Source organism: Lontra canadensis, unplaced genomic scaffold (genome assembly GCF_010015895.1).
Source record: "Lontra canadensis isolate GAN:19392208 unplaced genomic scaffold, GSC_riverotter_1.0 scaffold4, whole genome shotgun sequence".
Taxonomy (NCBI): domain Eukaryota; kingdom Metazoa; phylum Chordata; class Mammalia; order Carnivora; family Mustelidae; genus Lontra; species Lontra canadensis.
Genome location: NW_022630998.1, coordinates 36,817,311 through 36,843,751, shown reverse-complemented (window position 1 = coordinate 36,843,751; position 26,441 = coordinate 36,817,311). Strand labels below are relative to the sequence as shown.

The 26,441-nt window shown below is 38.5% G+C and overlaps 1 protein-coding gene across 1 annotated transcript; it reads left to right on the top strand.

Moving 5' to 3' along the window:
- The first annotated feature begins 1,996 nt into the window (after window positions 1-1,996).
- On the top strand, window positions 1,997-26,238 carry HMGCR (3-hydroxy-3-methylglutaryl-CoA reductase). Its single transcript, XM_032848327.1, has 20 exons — window positions 1,997-2,104; window positions 7,531-7,718; window positions 8,161-8,272; window positions 8,554-8,641; window positions 9,552-9,636; window positions 10,543-10,648; window positions 13,481-13,587; window positions 13,696-13,812; window positions 14,332-14,492; window positions 14,613-14,860; window positions 15,045-15,223; window positions 16,252-16,446; window positions 17,438-17,596; window positions 17,746-17,903; window positions 19,026-19,131; window positions 24,161-24,331; window positions 24,934-25,074; window positions 25,156-25,314; window positions 25,757-25,911; window positions 26,058-26,238. Exons 2-20 carry the CDS (start codon window positions 7,554-7,556, stop codon window positions 26,110-26,112), a joined length of 2,667 nt encoding a protein of 888 aa, XP_032704218.1. The 5' UTR covers window positions 1,997-2,104; window positions 7,531-7,553; the 3' UTR covers window positions 26,113-26,238.
- The last annotated feature ends 203 nt before the right edge of the window (window positions 26,239-26,441 follow it).

The window sequence follows — 26,441 nt, the reverse complement described above, 5'->3', positions numbered from 1 at the left end:
CTGCTTCTTCTCTTTCTTCCTCTTCCACTTCTTCCACTTTTTCTTATTCTTCTCTCCTTCTCCTTCCACTTCCTTTTGGTAAGATTCAGAATATTACAGTCATTGGTTAGTTCACCACAATCTTATTTACTAAAAACTGTTTCCTTCCACTATAATTAATTAAACAAATATTTAATGACCATTTATTCTGTGAAGGGATGTAAGGTTCATAAAGGCAGTTTCTATCCTGTTTGTCAATGCCAACCATGGTGCATTGCATATAAAGGGTGACCTAAAAGTATTAGGTAAAAAGAGGTGAATAAAGGACCTATACTAAAGCAGTGAAATATAGAAGAATCAGCATAAGCTTTAGATGTGGGCTCAAATATCAGTTTTCCTAATTATTATCAAGTGATCTATACAAAGTTGCTTAACTTTTTTAGGTTAGTGGAGATAACATCTGTTTTATGAGGATTATGAAACTTTAGCAAGATGGTAGTTTACTAAAACTCCTACTGAGTGTATAGTACGTCCCACGGACTGTGTTTCAAAATATAGGACTTTAAAAATTCAGTGATTATAATTCCTGTTCTTTTAAAAAAAATTTATTTTATTTATTTATTTATTTACTTATTATTATTATTATTTTTTTTTTTTTTTGAGAGAGAGAGAGAGAACAAGCAGGGGGAGCGGCAGGAAGAGAGGGAGAAACAGGCTCCCAGCTGAGCAGGGGCTCTATCCCAGGACCCCAAGATCATGACCTGCACCAAAGGTAGATGCCTAACCGAATGAATCGCCCAGGCATCCCTATAACTCCTGTTCTTAAGAAATTTCCACATAATAATAAAAGACAAGTCGCAGAATATTATGGAAATATGAGTGTTCAAAGGAGGGAGGAATGACATGTGTTTGAAGGAATCAAGAAAGGAGGTGGCATATGAAATGGTCCTGAAAGGGTAGTTAGAATTTAAACAATTAAAATGGGTAGGCATATCCAGATTAAACAAGGAGAACATTAGCAGAGAGGTAAAAAGGTACTTAGTGTGACTGAAGAAAAGACCTGTTAGTCTTGGCTGAAATGTAGGGTTGATATAGGTAAGTAATGAGAGTTACACAAGAAATGTGGGGTGGGGACATATTGGTGGTGTCAGGTTCTTTAATCCAGTAGAAAAGGAGCAATTCCAGGGGGCAGGCCTCTGGAATAATCAGATCCTAAGGTGGAAGTGCCTACGAGGGGAGAGACCTGATACGAGAGGCTATTGCACTATTTCGTCTAAGAGATAATAAAGGCCTGCAGCGAGGGGAGGGCAGAGAGAATGAAGCCATAGGTGAGGCGCATTTCAGAGTCGAGGGGAGGACAGAGAGAAGGCAGAAGACACAGGAGAGGCACATTTCAGAATCGGCTGTGTGTGACTAGTGCTCCACGCAGAAGCACTGTGCTGAGGGGCGCCAGTGACTGGACCCGTCTATACGCATGGGTAAGTCTCAGGAAGGTGTCGTTTTAGATTTTGAATATGGGTCAGCTTTGAGATTTGGATTACACCTCGCTGCCACCTTCACTTTTTTCAGGTTCACCTCTTCTCTCCATCTCTCTCTCTCCATTAAGTAACTGGGCTTTCTACCCCCAACCTGACCCTGCGTTTATCGTCACCCTACAATCCTGCTTCCCACTGGTGCTTCCCATAGTACTCTCGCAGCCAGGATGGTCACAGGTCAGGTCCTGGCCTGTAGGACACTCCACCCGCCTGATCCCCTATCGCCTTCGCCCGAGCAGCTTCCATGCTGGCGCCCCCATGGCCCTTGGACCAATAGGCAGGCCCTAGTTCTGGGACTCGCCTTGCTATTGGTTGGCGGAGGCATGGTGAGAGATGGTGCGGTGCCCGTTCTCCGCCGCAGGGAGAGCTGTGGGAGGTTGTTAAGGCGACCGTTCGTGACGTAGCCCCATGAGGCCGAGCCGCACCCAGCTGATTGGCTAGACGATCGGACGATCCTCTCTCATTGGTCGTAGGTTCAGCCGGCACCGAGTGTGCGTAGGTCGAAGGTTCCTTCCGCTTCGCGTCTCCGTTGACTGGAGACAGGCGAAGGGCTGGCGCCCAGGTTCGGTGGCCTCTAGTGAGATCCGGAGGTGAGGCGGTCGGTGGCAGCGAAGGAGGCCGGGGGCAGAGGGAGCGGGGCAGTGGTGGGTGGGAGCGGGATTAGGGCCGGGTTGATGATAGTTCTCGAGCCCCTCCTGGCCCTGGCTTTGAAGGGGCAGCCTGCCCCTCTTGCGGACCTGGCGCGAGCTGCAGTGGCGGCTTTGCGGGTGTGGCGGCCCGGTCCCGCGGAGACTCTTAAGGAGAGACGTCCTGAGGCGCGGCCAGCCGAGTGGCGGCCTGCACCAATGCTGGGGGAGCCAGGCGGCCAGCCCGGGCCCGAGGGGGCGGCGGCGGGCCGGCTTCTTCTCTTGGCTGCGGTCGTCACCGTAGGTGGGCCGGCGAGGGTAGCCGCGGTCGCCCTCCAAGTCCCAAGTAGTCCGTGTAGGCTGGCAGTCGCGATCATCGGGCGGAAAGGGTGCCAGATAGCATGACCTCAGAAGCCCCTCGACTCGAGAAATGCTGGGGGTACGTGTGTGTGATGTGCTGGGCCCGCAGCTCGCGGAGAGGCGGTGAGGTCTATCAGGTGCAGCGTTCACGGCCAGGCGCTGCTGCTGTTCGTCAGCACCTTTCTTTAAAGTGATGGGGAAGATTTCCATAAATGCTGCTGACGAACACAGAGCCGTGAAGAAGAACCGTGGTTCTGCAGAGAAGTGTCGGGTTATTTCCAGGAGAGACGAGTTGAGAAGATACTTTTAAGTCCTTGGGCAAGTCCCAAGGACTTAAAGTATTCTTCTATTACTACCACCGCCCCCCTTTCTTTTTCTTTTTTTTCTAAGGGGCTTTAGTCTCTTTAGTGCTGATGTAATTGAGTTCAAACCTTGTAGGTTTTCCGGAACTATTTGGTTTGGATTAGGAAAAACGTACTTTGGGGGTTCAAATACAGAACAGTCGGTTTCTGCCGTCGGAGAAGGCGGATGTACTCCATCTTAAATGATCGTCTGAAATATTTCATAGCTTGGTTGAGGGCATGCCGCCTTAGGGTTCGTCCTGAAAAGTCATAGGAAGCATTTGTTTCTGGGCTGTACTAAATAATCATGCATGATTTCAGTATCTTAATGCAGAGAATGTATTTTTTGCTCATGAATATATTTTACTGTCCATGCAATGGAAGACATTTTCTGATTTAGAGGTAATGTAGCAAAGGCCTGGTGTGTACAATGGGATCGACTGGTTTTTGAGGGCCTGCTTTGTTGTGTCTTTCCAGGATTTGCTTGTGATAAACTTGGTAGTAAGGACAAATGGCATTTAGTAACATGAAGGTTAAAAAAGTTTGCTAAGATTAATCATTAACATATGAGGCTCATGTGTGGCATGAGTCTTCAGGATGAAGTGTGTAATGTGCTTGATTGTGCTCCTTTTATTCTTACACGATCTACTTTCTAAACCATGGATGGATAACTACATGTTTATCAATATCTATTTAGGTTGACCCATATGAAATTGCAGGTACTTGTAATTTGACTTTTTTTTTTAACCTACAAAAGTAGCAGTTTCATATGGTTCCACTTAATACCGGTCTTTGTCAAAGAACTTTGGAGCTCTAGCTTAGTAAGTGACTAAAGAGAGATGTGACTTACAAGCGTGTAATAGAATGGGGGGTGGAATCCAGGTTCAATATAAGATGTGGTTCTTGTCTTCAAAGAGTCAAAATATACACAGCAATTAATTTGAGAGCTGTGTAAAGTAGTGTATAATCATATGCTAGAACAGTACAGTGCAGGAGGAGTGCAGGGTGGGAGGAAATAGAGTTGGATGCAAAAGCATCCTTTTCTGCAATTGGCTATGGTAGGTAGTTTCTGTAATATCTTGGATAGGAGTTTGAGGAGTCCATTGAGTTTAAATCATCTTTTCTTTTGAAGAAAATTTTTGTGGCATATTCCATTGTGCATAAGCAAGGCATACACTGCCTATTTAGCTTGATTTTTTTTTTTTTTTTTGTAAGTGAAGTGTTTTTAGTGCAGCCTGGCCTAAATAGTGTCCATTGAATTTGCATGAGCTGTCCTGTAGCCTGCTAATGCCACTTGTAACTGCTGATGAGGGTGGAAGACTGGATTCTTTGGCATTTAAGTACTTTGCATAATCACAGGGAAATGGGCAGGGTGCTCATGAGAAATGAGATGGTGTACAGTTATGGTTACTTTTGACACACCTTCAACGTTTTATTTACCGAGTTTGTATTTCCAAATAGGTGAACTTCTCTGTGTTCGGGGTTGGTTCCCAGAATCATGTGTAATTTTTTCCTGAATATTGCAAAGATGAGTTTATATCTAGGAAAGAAATGTCCCAGAATTGACAATTCTACCACGAAATCTTTTAAAGGGACCACATAATGTGTCTAATAGGTAATTATGGGTTAATGATGCTAAATCAATTTGTGATCATATTGGGGTGCCTTCTTGTTAGCAGCTCAGATTACAATTGAACTAACTTTATAATAATGAAGAATATTAATCAACTTAATAGGGTATAACCTAAGTTGAGAGGTTTTATTTGTTTGTTTTTGGTGGGGAGAAATCGTTTTGACCTAATGTTGACATGTATTTTTAGTTGATTCATTTTCTGGAACACTGATGCTAGTTGATCCTTTAGACTGGTTTATAGAGTTTTGGTTTTGTTTTTGAATATAAGAAGGATGTTATGTGATAGAAAACTGTCCTGAAAATCTAGGCTCATGAGGCTTTTGGTTATAATGAAGTAGGATTAAAATCTAAGATATGATTAATACTCTCCAAAGCTTTAAGTCTCAAGTCCTTGCTCATCTAATAGAAACTATTTTTGTTATTGTCCATTTTTGAAAACGGTGTATAGACTGTAACCTCTCTTCCCTACCCCATTCCCCTTTAATATATTTCCTGAATGCTCTACATTCAGCCTTAACCGAGGGTGGGCAGGGGTGGTGTGCTAGCTAGCAGGTGGGTAGTTACATTTATATCTTTTGGGCTAAAAGTCATTTTTAGGCCATTTCAAGATGGGTCAGTAAAGTACATGCTCCTGTAGTTTATGAGATTTTTGATTAATCAGGTATTTGTTGAGCAGCTGCTGTGTGTGGGTGCAAGGTTCTGGAGGATAAAATGAGGAACAAGACTCAGGGAGGAAGGTTGAAAAAGCATGAATAAACAGAGGCAGATGCATGCCACATTTGTAGAACTTAGTGACTTTTAAAATTGAGACCCACAGTAAGTAATACATGTTATGTTGGAACTACACACACACACACACACACACACACACACACACACAAGAGTTTCATGAAACATCAAGTTTTAAGAAATAATATCTACCTATACTATATTCTTACCTACAGCAATTTTTTTCTTTTTTTTTTTTTAAAGATTTTATTTATTTATTTGACAGACAGAGATCACAATTAGGCAGAGAGGCAGGCAGAGAGAGAGGAAGGGAAGCAGGCTCTCTGCTCAGCAGAGGCTTTAACCCACTGAGCCACCCAGGTGCCCTACAGCGATTTTTTTCTATTTTATTTTATTAAACCCTGTTTGTTCTTACTCACAAAATTGATTTCATGATTGGATTGATCCAATGAAAGGTTGTCACCTGCGTGGGAAAGCCAGCTGTCCATTGGGGCCTGGTGTAGCTGAAATAGGGAGAACATCCTGTGACATGATGGGGGATGATGTTCTCGAATTGCTTTGGTTCCTACAAGCTACTCTTATTTTCTTTCCCTTAGCCTTTTAGATAGAGTAATTAACTTTCTTTTTCTTCATTTGTTGCTTTTTATTTTTCTGTCTTCAACAAATAAGTCATTTTAGTATTACCACAAACATGAGATTCATTTGAATTCTTGCTAGTGTGTCAATCAGTAGTCTTACTTTTTTTTTTTTTAAACCTATAATGTATTATTTGCCGCAGGAGTACAGGTCTCTGAATCATCAGTCTTACACAATTCACAGCACTCATCAAAGCACATACCCTCCTCAGTGTCCATCACCTAGCCACCCCATCCCTCTCTTCCCCCTCACCTCCAGCAACCCTCTGATTGTTTCCTGAGATTAAGAATCTCTTATGATTTGTCTCCCTCTCAGGTTTCATCTTGTTTCATTTTTCCCTCCCTTCCCTCATGATCCTCTGTCTTGTTTCTCAAATTCTTTATATCAGTGAGATCATATGATAATTGTCTTTCTCTGATTGACTTATTTCAGTAGCCTTACTTTTTAAATCTTAGTTTGAAATAGATTTTTTTGGGCAGTTAAATATGCTTTATTGTGAGCATTAATTTTAGTTTAAGAAGGCTTACAAGTTCCTATACTAGAGACCAGCGACTATATCAGATTTTTTAAAAAATGAGAATATAAAAATTATTGTAATTTAGCCAACAGACATGGGGAGGTTTAGTCATGGTAGTTGTTAGATCAAAATTACCTGTATGTTCTCCAGGGGCACCTGGGTAGCTCATTTTGTTAAGCATCTGACGCTTGATTTCACCTCAGGTGGTGAACCTCAGGGTCATGAGATTGAGCCCTGTGTCAGACTCCATGCTCAGTGGGGAATCTGCTTGGGATTCTCTTTAAAGATTAAATTTTAAAATTACCTGTATGTTCTGTTGGGAATTTTTTTAAAAAAATATTTTATTTATTTATTTGACAGAGATCACAAGTAGGCAGAGAGGCAAGCAGAGAGAGAGAGGAAGGGAAGCAGGCTCCCTACCAAGCAGAGAGCCCGATGCGAGGCTCGATCCCAGCACCCTGGGATCATGACCTGAGCCAAAGGCAGAGGCTTTAACCCACTGAGCCACCCAGGCGCCCCTGTTAGGAATTTTTGAATGTCATAGACATCTACTTTGGCCAGCCATCCTCTTCTTCCAGTACTGTTGTGGCATTTTATTAGCTGTAAAATTTGGAAAAGACTTTTTCTCTGGTGACAGTAAGAGTAGGAAGTTTCATTAAACATCATTTTGCTAGTAATATGCCATATGCTGCCTTTGAGGAGGACACTCAACAAATAGATGTTGTTTGCCTTTTGTGTAACCAGAATGTGGAGAGGGTGCTTATGGGCATTTTATGCCAGGGTAATTAGAAAGCAAATGTGAATAGTTTGTTTCTCACTTTTTTTTTTTTCTGTTTTATTGCTCTCCTCCTTCGCTCAGGTAATATCGTGGGTTGAGATATTTATTTAGTTTCATCATAAATGCTTGAATTCATACAACTTGTAAGAAACAGCTAGTTTTTAAGTTGGTTGCTAGTGACTAACAGAGGATTCAAGTTTTGTAAGAAAGTAATATCATAGTCCTCTTATTTTGATTTTATAATTATTTTACAGAACTAATAAGGCACACTGTCAAATATGTATAAGACACTGTGCCTACAATAAATAGCAGGGTTTACAGTGCAAAATCTTAAAATCTTTTCCTAAAAATACAGTGATCTGTGTACTAAGTGTTCACACTTGATATTCCTTTTAGGATCCAAGAATTCTGTAGCTACAATGTTGTCAAGACTTTTCCGAATGCACGGCCTTTTTGTGGCCTCCCATCCCTGGGAAGTCATAGTGGGGACGGTGACACTGACCATCTGTATGATGTCCATGAACATGTTTACTGGTAACGATAAGATCTGTGGTTGGAATTATGAGTGTCCAAAATTTGAAGAGGTTTGTGAAATTTATTTGATATTGTCTAAATTTCATTTTCAGTTTCTGAAGAGCATTTCCTCTTAGTGACCATATAATAAAAAAAGTTGCAAGTAAAATCTTTAACTTAGTATTCATGAACTTAATCAAATTTCTATTTACTTATATAGTTTGGAAATAACTTTTTTCCTTTTCTGCATAAAATGAGTATAATTGACTTTACTAGAGAAAATAGTAGCTTTAAAAATGACTAACTGAAAAATGATTGGCTTTAAAAAGTGGATTGTTTAAAAATTGGACTTGACTTTTGATTTGCATGTTTAATATTTTTGACTTGTATTGTGCCTATATTTATATTATCATGGTAATATACAAACGATGCATACAAAATAAAAATTCTTACTTTCAGTTGCTTATTTTAAAAGGTAAAGCTATTGAGATTTTTTTCTATCTCTTCCAATAGGATGTGTTAAGCAGTGACATTATAATTCTGACAATAACACGATGCATAGCAATCCTGTATATTTACTTCCAGTTCCAGAATTTACGTCAGCTTGGATCAAAATATATTTTGGGTAATCATTTTATACATTTAACTTATTTGTGCTATCAAATTTTTGATTTGTTATGGAAATACATAATTTTGTTTTTTCAAATCATGTATATGGAAATGGGTATATTGCTTAAAGTATACTGCACGCATTTAGTGGTTGCCCTATTGAGAGTAAGCATTCTGATATTTGAGATCCTAATAATCTGGAGAAAATAATATTTCTTTCAGAATATTATATAGGACTGTATGTTACTATTTTTGTAATAAAGGGTAATTTTTTCTGTTTGAATTTTGTCAATTTAGGTATTGCTGGCCTCTTCACAATTTTCTCAAGTTTTGTATTCAGTACAGTTGTCATTCATTTCTTAGATAAAGAATTGACAGGCTTGAAGTAAGTATTTAAAACATAAATATACTTTTTTCCAAAATATATAATTAACAACTCTTCTTCTCCAAGTTATATTCTAATATATACATTTTAAAAAGTTTATAGGAAACATGGGGAAAATTTTCATGCTGTCATTTAGCTAATGTTAATATCTGTTAACATTTTGGTATATGCTTTCCTACGTTTTTTTACAGTTAAAAAATTCTGAGATCATATAACTTCTTTATGCCTCTATAATATTTTGATGCATGATAATAGTTCATCAACATCTTTGCATGTCCTTAATGCTAAATTAAATTACTGTATTGGTTGTCTAGTATTCCCATGTGTGAATATATTATAGTTCATTTACTTAATCCTCTAGGATTGGATTGTTAGGTTATTTAATTTCCTCTATTAAAAGCACTGTGACAAATGTCTCTGTGGCTTACCTTGTGTTCATATTCATTCTTAGGATATATTCCTAGGAGTGAGACAGTGCCTGTGTAAGTTTTGGGGGCTTTTGAGTACTTTTATTGCCAACTGTCTCTCCTCCAGAGAGCTTGTTCAGTTTATCCTTCCATAAATAGTGATTAATGTTAAAAAATTACATCTATTTCACTTTTTTCCCCATGTTAATTCAAGGGTAAATTTTTTACTTAGGATGATATTTTGCTATAAAATCATCAAAAAGTATTTCTCTGTTAATACACTTACATTTTTAACATTATAAATATTTTGAGCAGTGCATATGTTTAGCTTTGAGAATGTCAAAAGGGAGTGAGTATAGGGTGTACCTTCAGGCTGCAAAAAGGTATACATACTAAAGAATCATACAGTGTATGAGGCGGGTGTTTTATTGTGGAAAGCATTTTTAAGCCAGATTTTTTCCCTGTTAAATATACCTGATCATCTTGATTTTTTTTTTTCCCAGTGAAGCTTTGCCCTTTTTCCTACTTTTGATTGACCTTTCTAGAGCAAGTGCTCTAGCAAAGTTTGCCCTCAGTTCCAACTCACAAGTAAGTATTATTTTTAAGACATGAATGTTACTAGTATTACTTTCTTTCAGTTTGTTTACATTAATAGGAAGCATTAATAGTTTCTTCATAGTTCAAGAATCAGGAATTGCCCACAGTTTTAAGTTTAATTGTCAAGGCTTAAGACTGGTCTTTCTAGGTGCCCCAGGAACTGTCCCATTTACCTAACAACTTAATTCCACAGGTTCTGGGATTTGGAATTCTTCCCCATTTTCCTCTTTGAAGGTTTTAGAAATTTAGGTAGTAAGACTTTGGGATAAGTAAGAGTGTCTACCTATTGAAACCTATCAGAGAACAGGATAGGATATAATGGAAGATAGTCTCCGGGTAGATTTATTTCTAAAACTTTAGCATTAACCCTAGCATTATTTTCCATCTAAAGTTTTATGTTGGTGTTCAGTAGTCACTTTAAATAAATTAACATTTTTAATAGTCTTGCATCAGAATACCTGAATATAAAATAACATGTAATTCTGCCTTGATTATGTATTTGATGAGTATCCTGACCATTTGAGCATGTTGACAAAAATAGGTTTTAGGTTTCATAGTATTAATAAGGTATCAAAAAAATTGCAACTAAGAACTGTAAGTGATAGCCAAATATAAAACGTTATAGTATTTCATTATGTACTATTTAAATGGCAGGATTCATGCACCACCTCAGAGGAATCTTGCCAAGTAGCATCTCACTCAGTGAAAGGGAAAACAACTGTACATGACCTTTTTCTTAATTCTTTGCATCTGGAATGCCTGTTAGTGGTATTACATTGTCTCTTTAACTGTTGATATAGCAAACTAGACTTTAGTAGAGGCCCTGTCATACTCTCCAACGTTTTTGAAAGTTGTTTTGTACCTTACCGACATTGATAGGTTTGGTCTGTGTTTTAGGATGAAGTGCGGGAAAACATCGCTCGTGGAATGGCAATTTTAGGTCCCACGTTCACCCTTGATGCTCTTGTAGAATGTCTAGTGATTGGAGTTGGTACCATGTCAGGTTTGTAAGCAGTTTTTAATATATTTTAAAGTGAGTTTGTAGATGAAGGGAAAAAAAGAACATCTCCGATTGCATTGGTTATTCTTAAATTCTGACTTTGAAAGTGTGACATTACTCTTAAAAGATTTTAATTGAATGAGTATGTGGGTTTATCTGACCTTATGTCTGTCTGCTTTAGTGAAAATTTAGTAATACGTTACCGTTTTTGTTTTTTTTTTTTTTTTTTTCCACTAATGCCATGATACCTTCTCTTTCTATGATCCACTCTTGAGAGTTTTTAGTGTTTATGTTTGGAAAGCCCGTTCCAGCTCCTGCTTTTGCCCAGGCTAAATTAGTGATTTGGTTCCTTGTGTTTTAATTGTCATGTAGGAGACAGTGAAGAGTCAGAAATGGGCCAGATCTAAATTAGGTCCACCTAATAGGCTGGTTAGGAACATTTAATCAGACAGTATGCAGGACATCTTAGTGAGTATCTAGTATTAGTCTCAACACATGTTTCTTAATCCTTAATTGGATAATAGAGAGTTAGATCTTAAATATCAAACATAGGACTCCATTATATAGGACAAAAATTGTGGCCTGGCATGGAAATTTGCCAGAATGAATATATCATGCTGTTGTTAAGGTCTCCTAATAATTAAGACTAGATTTTATGGCTTTCTTAGGGAGTCTACTTTTTGTAACTACAGTTCTAGTCTATTCCTTGGGAGGCCTGAGTGGCTTAGTCGCTGAAGTGTCTTAGCTTAAGTGTCTTCCTTCAGCTCAGGTCATGATCCTAGCATTCTGGGATCAAGTCCAGCTTCTCCCTCTGCCTGCCACTGCTCCTGCTTGTACGCTGTCTCTCTCTTTGACAAATAAATAAATAAAATATTTATTTAAAAAAATGAACATTCCTTAAAAATCTACTTTTTTTTTTTAAAAAGATTTTGTTTATTTGACACAGAGAGATCTCAAGTAGGCACAGCAGCAGTCAGAGAGAGAGGGGGAAGCAGGCTCCCCGCTGAGCTGAGAGCCCGATGCGGAGCTCGATCCCAGGACCCTGAGATCATGACCTGAGCCGAAGGCAGAGCCTTTAACCCACTGAGCCACCCAGGCGCCCCGCTTAAAGTCTACTTTTGAGATATAGTTTTGAGTTTTGACAAAGATATAGTTATTAAGTCACTGCCACAATCAATAAAAATGTTTTTTATTGGGTGAAAACATACCTGTATTTATTTACCTATTTACCTTAAAATACCTATTTTATTTAAATAAAAGAGTATATAGGAAGGTGAAGAAGATTAGCCAGGAGATGGTAGTAGGCCATGAAACCAAGGATTATTCATTTGAAACTGGTGTGGATAGTAGGATGATGGATTTTGGCATGCTGGGTCAGAGAAGTAGACAAAGGACATGATGAGATTTATAGTTGGAAAAGCCAGTTGGGAGACATGGATATAGCTATACAGAAATGCTATAATTAGGGATTTGGCTTAGGGTAGAAAAAGGACAGATTTAACACCTGTTAAAGAAGAAGTAACCCTTTGGAAAAACCACTAAAAAAGAAAAAAGCCTTAACTTCTTGGAAATATATGGATTGGTGCTGTCTCTCTACGTAGTAGCAGAGTGGCCCAGAGAGACTGTTCTGGGATGGAGTGAGGAAGAATGCCTACAGAGCATATGGCAGCAATAGTAGTCCTGTTGTACAGAGGGAAACAGCTGATAACTAGGTTGTAAAAGCATTGGTCAGGTATTGCTTCTGTGGTCTCAGGTTTGAAAAGATTACATTTGGCTACTGTCTAAAGCACAGGTTGTTCATAATGCTTTTGTTGTTTTAGCGGTATATTGAATGTCCACCTTTGAGAGTAATTGCTATAGATTTTTTTTTGAAGTATAGTTGACACAGTGCTATAGAATTTGAAGAAAAATACAATGTATGTTTTTATTCTATTATTTCATCAAATGATCTATAATAATTCAAAAATAAAATATACTGTTGAGTTTCTTGTATTCTAGTTAGCAGTTTTGTAAGAGGAGGGAATAACTTCTTACTTACATTTCAGAACATTTTTATATTTAATATGAGTGAATCAGAAATTTGTTTTATATTCAAGTTTATTTGTAATGTTAAAGGAATAGGATTTGGTAATCAAAGGTCTTTTTCAGTTCTAAAATTCTGTTACCTTCTATTTGAGAAGATTACCAAGTGTACCTTTAACATTTTGTAGTGGAATGTTTGTTAATTTTAGATCTTGAGTTGCCTTTGTACATTATTTAATTTCTCAAACAGATCAATGAAATTAACCAAAATTATAAGAACATAAATAGATTCAGTATAAGTTCTGTTGAGATTAGAGTCTAGTAGTACACATAAAGTCTTTATTATGGTACTGTATCAGGAATGGCATAGCTGGTGGTAGGTTTTACTTTAATAAAAAGTCTTTGGTCCACAGGTGAATTGCTTTTCTGGTAAAGAGTGGAATTGGGTCCTAACTGTTGAGGTTTGCACATTAGTATAGCCTGGCCTTGTTCTTATTTCAAAACAGAGTAGTACCATTTCCCAAAAGGAGATTATCAGATGTGTATTTAAGTGCAGCAACTGTGCCTGGCATTGTGATAGATTTGAGACACGGGAGAAGACAAGTTATCCTTCCTTGAGGGAAATATCCCTGCTGTGCTCTAAGGCTTGGCATCACCTCGGAGTTCCTCTTTCTTCTTCCAGTAAATAGTAAAGAGCTTAATCTACTAATATTTTCTTGTATTCATCTGCTTAAAGGAGAAGTCCCTGTGATGTATGCTCTATCAAAAATACATGTACTTTACTAATTATACATTTAATTTTTCTCTAACCAGGGGTGCGTCAACTTGAAATTATGTGCTGCTTCGGCTGCATGTCAGTTCTTGCCAACTACTTTGTGTTCATGACTTTTTTCCCAGCTTGCGTTTCCTTGGTTTTAGAGGTAAGAGCAGTTCTTACTTACGGCATTAGAAGGAGTAATGTTTCTCATCACGTCCGTTCACATAAATAAAATCAGTACTTTCTGAAGTAACACTGGTTTTCTTTATAGCTTTCTCGGGAAAGCCGGGAGGGTCGTCCAATTTGGCAGCTGAGCCATTTTGCTCGAGTTTTAGAAGAGGAAGAAAATAAACCAAATCCCGTTACTCAGAGAGTTAAGATGATTATGGTAATTACATAGTTTTCTTCTCCTTTTAGTATCATTAGTTCCAGTGTCATATTCTGCTTTTTGACTTTTTTCTCTCCTTCCTGTTATCTTTCTACAATTATTGTATAATTACTTCTTTCACTGATTTACTATGTTTACTAATTTACTATATTTAATTAATAAGTAAACTATATAATTTACTATAATTACATCTTTCACTGATGTTCCTCTTCCTTTTTTTTTTTTCTTGTTTCTCATTTCTTTGAGGCTCTTCATCTCTCTCCCCTAAACAGATTTTTCAAGTTCCTCCACTTTACCTCTCTTTGAGAACCTGTTCTTTACTCTTTGAAAACCTATTGTTTTGCATGTTTTTAGTAGTTCAGTGGGCCACTGCTTTAGTCACAGAACAAACATGGGGCTTTCTTTTCATGCTGAGGGGAGGCTGTGGGAGATAGTATCTGGTTATCCAGATGTTAAGGATGAGAAGTTGAGGTGCCATTGATATGCAGAGGATACATAATTTATAACATTTTATTTCAGTCTCTAGGCTTGGTTCTTGTTCACGCCCATAGTCGCTGGATAGCTGATCCTTCTCCTCAAAACAGTACGGCAGAAAATTCTAAGGTTTCTTTAGGATTGGATGAACATGTGTCCAAGAGAATTGAACCAAGTGTTTCCCTCTGGCAGTTTTATCTCTCTAAGTAAGTTACCTGATACCTACTTTATTGTGTATTAATTCCAGCACTCTGTATTACTAAAAGTTAGTTTGTGCCTTTTTTGTGCCTGAGTGATAACATTTTAATTTGCTTTCTTTTATTTAGAATGATCAGCATGGATATTGAACAAGTTATTACCCTAAGTTTAGCTCTCCTTCTGGCTGTCAAGTACATCTTCTTTGAACAAGCTGAGACAGAATCTACACTCTCATTAAAAAACCCTATCACATCTCCTGTAGTGACTCCCAAAAAAGTCCCAGATGATTGTTGTAGACGTGAACCTATACTGGTCAGAAATAGCCAGAAAGTCCATACAGCTGAGGAGGAGACAAGAATAAACAGAGAAAGAAAAGGTGATTTCTTGTTCTCTTTATTTTCTATTCTTCCACTACTGATTTGTCAAGTTGAGTTCATTTTAAAACTTATGTTCACATCCTTCCCACCGTCTCCTGGGAGGGCTTGAGGTCTCCAGGGTGTGGTGGGGGGAACGAAAACTTACGTTCACAGTTGTGAGATTTCTTTTGTTCTCTTGAACAGTTGAGGTCATAAAACCCTTAGTGGCAGAAACTGACACTCCAAACAGAGCTACTTTTGTGGTTGGTAACTCCTCCTTACTTGATACTTCGCTGGAACTAGAGACACGGGAACCTGAAATTGAACTCCCCGTGGAGCCTCGGCCTAATGAAGAATGTCTACAGATACTTGGGAATGCAGAGGTGAGGAAAATAAAATTAACTTAAGGTTAGTATCTTAAGAAAAGGAGCTTTTTTTTTTTTTTAATTAGAGGAAGGAAGGAAGAAAATTATGGTCCTGAGAACCTACTAAGTTTTGGGCACTGTGTTCTGTGGTTTACAGGTAGTAGCCTTATTTATTCCCTGCAACCTTGTGAGGTTGTTGGAATTATCTCCATTTTTCAGATAAGAAAGAGAAAGCTGGGGCTCCAGGAGGCTTAAGTATTTCCCAAAGTAATACATTTAGGAAATGGAAAAGCTGGTATCCAGAATTCAAGATTTACTGACTCAAGGTCAATGCTCTTTGTACTTTATTAGTGTTTGCCAGAGAGATAAGCCACTACTCTATTCTCTTGAATCTTAGGGCCTAGAAAAGGTTGAACTCAAAAATGAATTTCAAAGACTGAAGGAAGTTTTTTTTTTTTTGTTTTTGATTTGTTTTGAAAGTAAGCTTGATGCTCAAGAGGAAGTTTGTTTTCCTTTCTGACATGTGAATGGGTGTTCTGCCTACATGACCATATGAGTCCATTCATGCTTTAGTGTGAATATTGTGTTCCATCTCTATCTGCTTAATCTGGTTCATTCTTAATTTATGTGTACATGAGTGAGAGTAACATCAGGTTTGTTTTTCTTTCACTTTCCCTCGTTCCTATTAATATGTGTACTGATATTTGAACTGTCTTTCTATATACGGAGTTAATGAAATTTGAGGGTGGGCATCAGAATCTTAATTATGAATTTTTTTTTCTATAAATTTCACTTGTAAAATTTGGTGTTTTGGTTTTACATTTGTTTAGTGTCATTTTTATAAAGAATTTGCTTTCATTTTGATATTCTTATTTCCACTCACATAATCTCCTTTAGAATGCTAAAGTTCTTTGGGTTCTCCTCTTCTGAGAGCATTGTTGTTTTAAATGCCTTATTTGTTATAAAGAATATGAAATGAACTTCTTCAAGTTTTTGTCATCGCTTTCCCACCAATTCCTCCTATTTTTTTTTTTTCATTTCTTTAGAAAGGTGCAAAATTCCTTAGCGATGCTGAGATCATCCAATTAGTCAATGCTAAGCATATCCCAGCTTACAAATTGGAAACTCTGATGGAAACTCATGAACGAGGTGTATCCATTCGCCGACAGTTACTTTCCCGAAAACTTCCAGAGCCTTCTTCCCTCCAGTATCTGCCATATAGGGACTATAATTACTCCTTGGTATGTTGTTTTCTTGGTTTGGGAAAGTTTGCTTTGAAGTTTTATTCTTGTAGCTTTATTCTTCAGCTTTTTAGTGTTTTTCTTGACTAGTCTTTTATATGTACATAGTATTTTAAAACATTTTTTTAAAAATGCTTTTACTGTAATTTTGTATTCTGCTTATGATTATAGGTCCTAAAAATTAAAGATATTTTTCCTGTTGTTTATAGTCATTACTTAGTGATTTTAGTACTTTTAAATACTCCCTTTTTTTTTTTTTTGCATTTATTTATTTGTTTGTTGGAGAGAGCGAGAGAGTGAGAAAGCATACAAGCAGGGGGAGCAGCAGGCAGAGGGAGAAACAGGCTCCCTGCTGAGCAAAGAGCCTGATGTGGAAGTTGATCCCAGGACCCTGGGACTGTGACTTGAGTCAAAGACAGACCCCTAACCAACTGAACCGCCCAGGCACCCCCAAAAAGGTGTATTTGACAGAGAGAGAGAGAGAGAGAAAATGTGAGCAAGCATGAAGGGGCAAGGGGCAGAGGGAGAGGGAGAAGCAGACTCTCCAATGAGTGGAGAGCCTGTGGGGCTCAGTGCCAGGACCCTGGGATCATGACCCAAGCTGAATGTAGATGCTTAACCAACCAAACCACCCAGGCGTCCTAATACTTTTTAAATACTTCTAGAGAGTATATGAAAGGGGCGCCTGGGTGGCTTGGTTGGGTGTCCCAACTCGTGGTTTCAGCTCAGGTGGTAATCTCAGCATCATGAGATCAAGCCCTGTGCTGGCCTCCTAGCTTAGCAGGGACTCTGCTTGAAATTCTCTCACCCGCTGGCCCTCCCTGGCTCATGCGTGCCCTCCACCCAAATACATAAAATCTTTAAAAAAAAAATAAGTAGAAGATTTTGTTGACAAATGCACTAAAGGTTTAAGTTTGAAGAAAATTATTAATGACAAGGGCTGTGTATTTGTGATACAGATTTTCACTTGCTGCCTGACTTTACCTTGTAGGTGATGGGAGCCTGTTGTGAGAATGTTATCGGATATATGCCCATCCCTGTTGGAGTGGCAGGACCTCTGTGCTTGGATGGAAAGGAATTTCAGGTTCCAATGGCAACAACAGAAGGGTGTCTTGTGGCCAGTACTAATAGAGGCTGCAGAGCAATAGGTGTAAGTTGCCTTTTATATATTTGCCTATTTTAAGATGGGCCCTGAGGCCAGGCGAGGAGAATAGATTTGGGGACTATCAGGGATACCTTTTGCGACAGGCAGAAGCGTTTGCAGGATTAACATACGCTTTTGTAACATCCTCTGTGTAGCTTGGTGGAGGTGCCAGCAGTCGAATCCTTGCAGATGGGATGACTCGAGGCCCCGTGGTGCGTCTTCCCCGTGCTTGTGACTCTGCAGAAGTAAAGGCCTGGCTTGAGACACCTGAAGGATTCACAGTGATAAAGGAGGCTTTTGATAGCACCAGCAGGTATGGGGAGGTTTATATGCATTTATATTATTTCAGAGCCACTGTCAACTTCTGTGATCACTAAATGTAACTGTTAACATACTGCCTGCTTCAGGTGATATAACTAAACATTACCTCGAAGTCCATTTAGTCAAAATGAGTAATATTTATGTTTGGTTTGGGGAATGTGGGCGGGGGCATAATGTTGATCCAAATGAATACCTCCATAGGAGTAAATAGAAAAAAACAGCGTGCGCTAGTAAGTTTGTGTGTTGATTTTACAAGACTCAATTTGATTAGACTGTTACTTTGTCCTAGAAGAGTATTGACTTAGAATTGCCCTAGGGAGGAATGGCCTGAAAAAAAGATTTTCTAAGCAGGGTAGAAATATTTGTATAGTAGTAGGTTTACTTTGAATCCGGAAAATTAAATCTATAAAGAAGCATAATCAGTACAAAAAATAGCCCCATTTTATTTTTTTAGAGAGACAATGTATATATGAGTGGGGGGTGGGTCAGAGTGAGAAGGAGAGAGAGAATCTCAAGCAGGCTCCACAGTGCACGGAGCCCAATGTGGGGCTCCATCCCTTGACCCTGAGATCATGACCCAAACCGAAATCAAGGGATGGACACTTCAATGACTGAACTACCCAGGTGCCCCATCGATAGCTCCATTTTAGTTTGTTTATTTATTTTTTTGGACTTTTAAAGTCTGTCTGTGATGATGTCTATAGCAGCCCTCTCTTGTGGCATGTAAGAATGAGATGGTTGAATTAGTGTTCTAACGTATCATTTAGTTAAAGTAGAAAATACATTTAATAAGTAATTTCCATGAGCGTTCTCTATAAAATAAATCAACTGAACCAGAATTTTTTCTTTTAAGATTTTATTTATTTATTTGAGAGAGACAGTGAGAGAGAGCATGAGAGGGGAGAAGGTCAGAGGGAGAAGCAGACTCCCCATGGATCTGGGAGCCCGATGTGCGACTCGGTCCTGAGACTCTGACCTGAGCTGGGACCTGAGCTGAAGGCAGTTGCTTAACCAACTGAGCCACCCAGGCGCCCTCAACTGAGCTAGATTTTTAAGGGAAGTTCTGTCTTCTCAAAAAAATAACAAAATAAAAAAATCTTTGCTTTGTTTACAGGTTTGCACGTCTACAGAAACTTCAAATGACTATGGCTGGTCGCAATCTTTATATTCGTTTCCAGTCCAGGTCAGGTGATGCCATGGGGATGAACATGATTTCAAAGGTGAGCCTGGATAGCCTGTATTAAAACTTGCAAGACTGATTAATCCAGAGGAGGGGAACTAGGTGTTAGGGAGGTAAGAGTGGGGAGCAGACTTGCTGTTTATGTCCTATATTTTTAAATTTTGTTTCATGTATGTATACACAAACACACACACACATACACACACATAAAGGATTGAGTGGAAGATTTTTATTGAAAGCTAAATACTGATTCATATAACTGATCAGACTTTTTTTTAGGGTCCTGAAGAGGGTTTATATTTTACTTTTAATTAATTAATTAATATTTGTTCAGTTAGCCAGCATATCATACATCATTAGTTTTTGATGTATTCAATGATACATTAGTTGCATATAACACCCAGTGCCCTCCTTACTACCCATCACCTGGTTACCCATCCCTTTACCACCCCTACTCCTGTAATCCTCAGTTTGATTCCCAGAGTCCAGAGTCTCTCTTAGTTTGTCTCCCTGTCTGACTTCTTCCCATTCAGTTTTCCCTACCTTCCTGTGGTCCTTCGCACTATTCCTTATGTTCCACATATGAATGAAACCATATAATTGTCTTTCTGCTTGACTTATTTTTATTTCACTTAGCATAAACCCCTCCAGTTCCATCTATGTCGATGCAAATAGTAGGTATTCATCCTTTCTGATGGCTGAGGAATATTCCGTCATATGTATGAACCACATCTTTATCCAGTCATCTGTTGAAGGGTATCTCAACTCCTTCCACATTTTGGCTCTTGTGGACATTGCTGCTATGAACATTGGGGTGCAGGTGCCCTTTCTTTTCACTACATCTGTATCTTTAAGGTAAATACCTAGTAGTGCAATTGCTGGGTTGTAGGGTATCTCTATTTTTAACATCTTGAGGAACTTCCAGACTGTTTTCCAGAGTGGCTGCAGCAATTTGCATTCCCACCAACAGTGCGAAAGGGTTCCCCTTTCTCTGCATCCTTGCCAACACTTGTTGTTTCCTGTCTTGTTAATTTGTGCCATTCTAGCTGGTGTAAGGTGATTTCTCTTCGTGGTTTTGATTTGTATTTCCCTGATGGCTGGTGATGTTGGACATTTTTTCATGTGTCTATTAGCCATTCGTATGTCTTCTTTGGAGAAGTGACTGTTCATGTCTTCTGCCCATTTACTGACTGGATTATTTGTTTTTCAGGTGTTAAGTTTGAGAAGTTCTTTATAAATCTGGGATACCAGCCCTTTATCTGTAATGTCATTTGCAAATATCTTATCCCATTCCATGGGTTACTGCCTAGTTTTGTTGACTGTTTCCTTTGTTGTGCAAAAGCTTTTTATCTTGATGAGTCCCTAAAGTTCATTTTTGCTTTTATTTCCCTTGCCTTTAGTGATGTGTCTTGAAAGAGGTCGCTGTGGCCAATGTCGAAAGAGGTTACTGCCTATGTTTTCTTCTAGGATTTTGATGGATTCCTGTCTCACATTGAGGTCTTTCATCCATTTTGAGTTTATGTTTATGTGTGGTATAAGAGAATGGTCCAGTTTCATTCTTCTGTATATTCTTCTGTCCAGTTTTCCCGGCACCATTTATTGAAGAGACTGCCTTATTTCCATTGGATATTCTTTCCTGCTTTATCGAAGATTAGTTGATTATAGAGTTGAGGGTCCATTTCTGGGGTCTCTATTCTGTTCCACTGATCTATGTGTCTGTTTCTGTGCCAATACCATGCTGTCTTGATGATCACAGCTTTGTAATATAGCTTGAAGTCCGGAATTGTGATGCCACCAGCTTTGGTTTTCTTTTTCAAAATCCCCTGATGATTCAGGTTCTTTTCTGGTTCCATAGAAATTTTAGGATTGTTTGTTCTAGCTCTGTGAAAAATGTTGACGGTATTTTGATAGGGATTGAATTGAAAGTGTAGATTGCTCTGGGCAGCATGGACATTTTCACAGTGTTTATTCTTTCAGTGTTTATTCTTTCATGGAATGTTTTACCATCTCTTTGTGTCTTCCTCAATTTCTTTCATACGTATTCCGTAGTTTCTGGAGTATAGATCCTTTACCTCTTTGGTTAGGTTTATTCCTAGGTATCTTATGGTTTTTGGTGCTATTGTAAATGGATTTGATTGCTTAATTTCTCTTTCTTCTGTCACATTGTTAGTGTCATCAGGCATTTCCTGACTTGTATTTGTATTTGATATGTTTAATTTCGATTTGGTATTATACATGTTCTGGGTCTACTCAGAAGAGCTGGGAAGAATCTTGGGGTTAGTGCTTCTTAACTTCGTCCTAAAAGCCTTGAAAGCTCACATCTTTTAGAGACTTGTATGTAAGAGGCCAAGTTCATGTGTATAATCCATTTATTTTAATTATTTCCTTATAAGATGATATGTGGCTTACATTTTATTCTACTGATATTTATTATTACAAATATTCACAAATGTGAATATTAACATATTCAGAAATGTGTTAAAGTCAATTCAGTTAGCAAAATTTATTTTGTGGTTTACCTGTATATGAGGACTGCTCTGAAAGAGAAAGCGGATAGTGACTAAATATGTAGGTTTTAAAAGTTGTTTATTTTTTATTATTTTTATTATTTTTTAAGATTTATTTATTTGACAGAGACAGTCAGAGCAGGAAAACAAGCAGGGGGAGTGGGAGAGGGAGAAGCAGGTTTCCCACCAAGCAAGGAGCCCAGTGTGGGGCTCAATCCCAGGACCCTGGGATCCTGACCTGAGCCGAAGGCAGACGCTTAAAGACTGAGCCACCCATGTGCCCCTTAAAAGTTGTTTAAAAAGAAACAGTACAGTAGTTCCTCAAAAAATTAAAAAGAGAATTATGATCCAGCAATTTCATTTCTGGGTATTTACCCAAAAGAACTCAAAAGAGGGTTTCAGAGACTTTTTTTTTGTATATCCGTGTTTGTGGCAGCATTATTCACAATAGTCTAAAGGCAGAAGCAACCCAGGTGTTCCTGGACAGATGAATCAATATATAAAATGTGGTATGTACATATAATGGGATATTATAAAACCCTAAAAAAATAGGAAATTTGCACATATGCTAAATAAACCTTGAGGATCACTTGCTAAGTTAAATAATCTGGTTAACAAAAAAGACAAATACTTTGCAAATTCACACTTAACCTAGATCAGTTAAATTCATTTGTAGAGACAGGAAGTGGAAGGGTGATTACCAGGGGCTGAGGAAAAAGGAAATAGGGAGTTGCTGTTTAATGGGTTTGGAGTTTCAGTTTTGTAAGATGAACAGAGTTCTGGAGATGGGCTGTACCACAGCGTGAATTATGTACTTAACACTAACCTGTACACTTAAAAATAGTAAAGGTGGTAAGTTCTATGTCACATTTGTTTTAACCACAAGTAAAACACATTTTTTTAAATTGCAAGTAAGTATGTCTTCGGGTATTGAGGTATGAGTTGTTAATTGAATTAATTTCACTTAATTGGAAGTCTTGTTTACATTTTTGTAAGGTTGATCCCAATGACTTTCATTTACAGTAGGACTTACTGTAATGTCTGACTTCTCTTTACTGACTCGGTAACTTGGGCTTTTGGGTAACACTTGAATAACTAGAAGAGGTAATTTATTACATGTCAGTTGTGGGTCAAGTTACTCCCAGTGACATGATTATGAGTATTATACTCTCACTGAGTATTTTTGAATTCATTTTTAAATTAAGTTTTACTTAAAACTTTTTTATTTAAATTCAATTTAGTTAACATATACTGTATTATTAGTTTCAGGGGTAAAATTTAGTGATTCATCAGTTGTATATACCACCTAGTGCTCTCATTACATCAAATGCCCTCCTTAATGCCCATCACTCAATTATCCCCACCTCCTCACCCACCCTTCAGTTTGTTTCCTGGAGTTCAGTATCTATTACGGTTTGTCTCCCTCTCTGTTTTCATCTTATTTCATTTTTCCTTCTCGATCGACCCTATGTTCATCTGTTTTGTTTCTCAAACTCCACATATGAGTGAAATCATAGGGCATTTGTCTTTTTTCTCTGATTGACTTACCTCGCTTAGAAAACACCCCCCCATTCTGTCCATTTTGTTGCAGATGACAAGATTTCATTCTTTTTGATGGCTGAGTAATATTCCATTACACACACACACACACACACACACACACACACACTCTCTCTCTCTATATAGTAATATTCCATTATGTGTGTGTGTATGTGTGTGTGTGTGTATCACATCTTCTTTATCCATTCATCTGTTGATGAACATCTGGGCTCTTTCCATAGTTTGGCTGTTGTGGACATTGCTGCTATAAACATTGGGGTGCACGTGCCCCTTCGGATCACTACATTTGTATCTTTAGGGTAAATACCCAGTAATGCGATTGCTGGGTCCTAGGGTAGCTCTATTTTCAACTTTTTGAAGAACCTCCGTACTGTTTTCCAGAGTGTCTGTACCAGCTTGCATTCCTGTAAACAGTGTGGGAGGGTTCCCCTTGCACGGCATCCTCCCCAACATCTGTTGTTTCCTGAGTGGTTCATTTTAGCCATTTTTACTGGTGTGAGGAGGTATCTCATTATGGTTTTCATTTGTATTTCCCTGATGCCATATGATGTTGAGCATTTTTTCATGTTTCTGTTGGCCATTTGGATGTCTTCTTTGCAGAAATGTCTGTTCATGTCTTCTGCCCATTTCCTGATTGGCTTTTTTGTTTTTTGGGGTGTTGAGTTTGGTAAATTGTTTATAAATTATGAATAGTAGCCCTTTATCTGATAAGTCATTTGCAAATATCTTCTTCCATTTTAATATTCTCATTATGTTCTCATTTACATCCCTGTTCATCAGTGACTACAAAGAACTTTGTTTTCACTCCTAGAAAGAAACAAAGAAACAGTAGGAGTCTACACTGACTGAGAAGTTTATCACTGCGATGGCTAATGAAGCTGTTTTTTTATTTATTGTATTTAGAAATATTATAGTTACTGTACTTGTTGGTATTATTATATATAAATAAAGCCTCTGATCTGTAAATAGCTGTGCGTTTTAATTTTGTTGTGTTCTTGACAGGGCACAGAGAAGGCACTTTCAAAACTTCATGAGTATTTCCCTGAAATGCAGATTCTAGCAGTTAGCGGTAATTACTGTACTGACAAGAAACCTGCTGCTATAAATTGGATAGAGGGAAGAGGAAAGTCTGTGGTTTGTGAAGCTGTCATTCCAGCCAAGGTTGTCAGAGAAGTGAGTGATTATTTTTATTATTTGTATATATAATAACAATATTATTGTTACTTTTATTACTATATTTTTATTTATATATTATATATACATATATCTTTATATATTATTGTTTTTATTATTTTTATTATTTTGTTAATCTTTAATTGGGTTAAAGATTGGGGAAAGGAATATTAACTTTTTTTTTTTAAAGATTTTATTTGACAGAGATCACGAGTAGGCAGAGAGGCAGGCAGAGAGAGAGAGAGAGGAAGCAGGCTCCCTGCTGAGCAGAGAGCCCGATGCGGGACTCGATCCCAGGACCCTGAGATCATGACCTGAGCTGAAGGCAGAGGCTTAACCCGCTGAGCCACCCAGGCGCCCCAAATATTAACATTTTAAGTAAAGCTTAGTATATGGTGTATTTTATGTTAAAGATGACTGTTGCATGTATCTTGCCCATCAGTGGCATTCAAATGAACAAACTTGACTGATACTCTTTATTGAGGACAAGGCTTCAGTGGGGCCATATCTAAACTCTCTTGCTTTACCAAAGGGTAGATCTGGGTAGCATACCCTGAATCTTCTGGGGGAACATGTAAAATGTGCACAACTCTGTTTGCTAGGTATTAAAGACTACTACAGAAGCTATGATTGAGGTCAACATTAATAAGAACCTGGTGGGCTCTGCCATGGCCGGGAGCATTGGAGGCTACAATGCCCACGCGGCGAACATTGTAACTGCCATCTACATTGCCTGTGGACAGGTGAGAGCTCAACCTCCACTTTACTCTTCTCTTTTGTAAAGGAAGGGAAGTGTTATACTTCTTCTTTTAATTTTTTTCCAGGATGCAGCACAAAATGTTGGTAGTTCAAACTGTATTACTTTAATGGAAGCAAGTGGTCCCACAAACGAAGATTTGTACATCAGTTGCACCATGCCATCTATAGAGATCGGAACTGTGGGTGGTGGGACCAACCTGCTCCCTCAGCAAGCCTGTTTGCAGGTATGACACCTCAGCCCCAAAGTTGCTGACCTCAAGCCTACTTCTGACTTGCTGGGATTCTGTTTCTGCCTGGCATAACTTGTCACTCACCTGAGTTTTAGTGGGTCTTTTCATTCTTTTTGCTTCTCACCAGCCTAAACTATTGTATCCAAGCAAGCATATTCAGGCATGTGCTTAGTAAAATGAGAAAGTAGATTAAGAGAGCAAGTGAATGTTCATTTACTCTGAGTAAGTGTCCTGCAAACCAGGTTGTAGATGTTATATGCCCTGTGGTCTGTATTATTGTCGGTGCTGACTATCAGATCTTGGAAATTGAGTACTTCCACTGGAAGTCCAGTTCTATTCTGATGCCATTGTAGTTGCCCTTATTTCAGTTGGTAGCGAAGGAAGTTGTTGCCGTGACTTTAAAGGTGGGTCCTGCTGTGTCTCTCCCTGGCTGCAGATGCTAGGTGTCCAAGGAGCATGCAAAGACAATCCTGGGGAAAATGCCCGGCAGCTTGCCAGGATCGTGTGCGGTACAGTAATGGCTGGGGAACTGTCACTGATGGCCGCATTGGCAGCTGGACATCTTGTCAAAAGTCACATGATTCACAACAGGTGAGACTTAAAGATGTATTTAACTTCTTTTCCCTAGACTTAGGATACGCGGTAGAAAAACCTACTATGCAGATACAATAGTTCTAACTTAAAATTCTGCATTCTTAATGTTTTTTATATCTCTACTTTGTCTTTTTCTGCCACAGGTCAAAGATAAATTTACAAGACCTCCAAGGAACTTGCACTAAGAAGGCTGCTTGAATAGCCTGACTGCTCTGAACTGAAACATGGGCATTGGGTTTTAAAGGACTAACATAAAATCTGTGAATTAAAAAGCTCAGTGCGGTGGTATGTTGAGGATGAATAACATGATCTGTGAGACAACGACTGCTTGGTGTTTGGCTGTTTCAGAAAGGTCTGAGATCCTTCTTTCCACGCAGATTTCTTTCTGTGCTCTCTGGAAGGATCTCAACAAGAATACCATACTTTAAAGCATCACAGATGGTAATCTACAGCTCACTTCTGAAAGAGAATACAAGCTGGAAAAAAGTGTTTTCTTTTGATGAAATCCATGGAGTTCGTGATGATCA

Coding starts and splice junctions, on each gene's coding strand:
- HMGCR (XM_032848327.1), top strand. CDS start 7,554: ATGTTGTCAAGACTTTTCCGAATGCACGGCCTTTTTGTGGCCTCCCAT. Junction 7,719..8,160: donor AGTGTCCAAAATTTGAAGAG/GTTTGTGAAATT, acceptor CTCTTCCAATAG/GATGTGTTAAGCAGTGACAT. Junction 16,447..17,437: donor GGGACTATAATTACTCCTTG/GTATGTTGTTTT, acceptor TTTACCTTGTAG/GTGATGGGAGCCTGTTGTGA.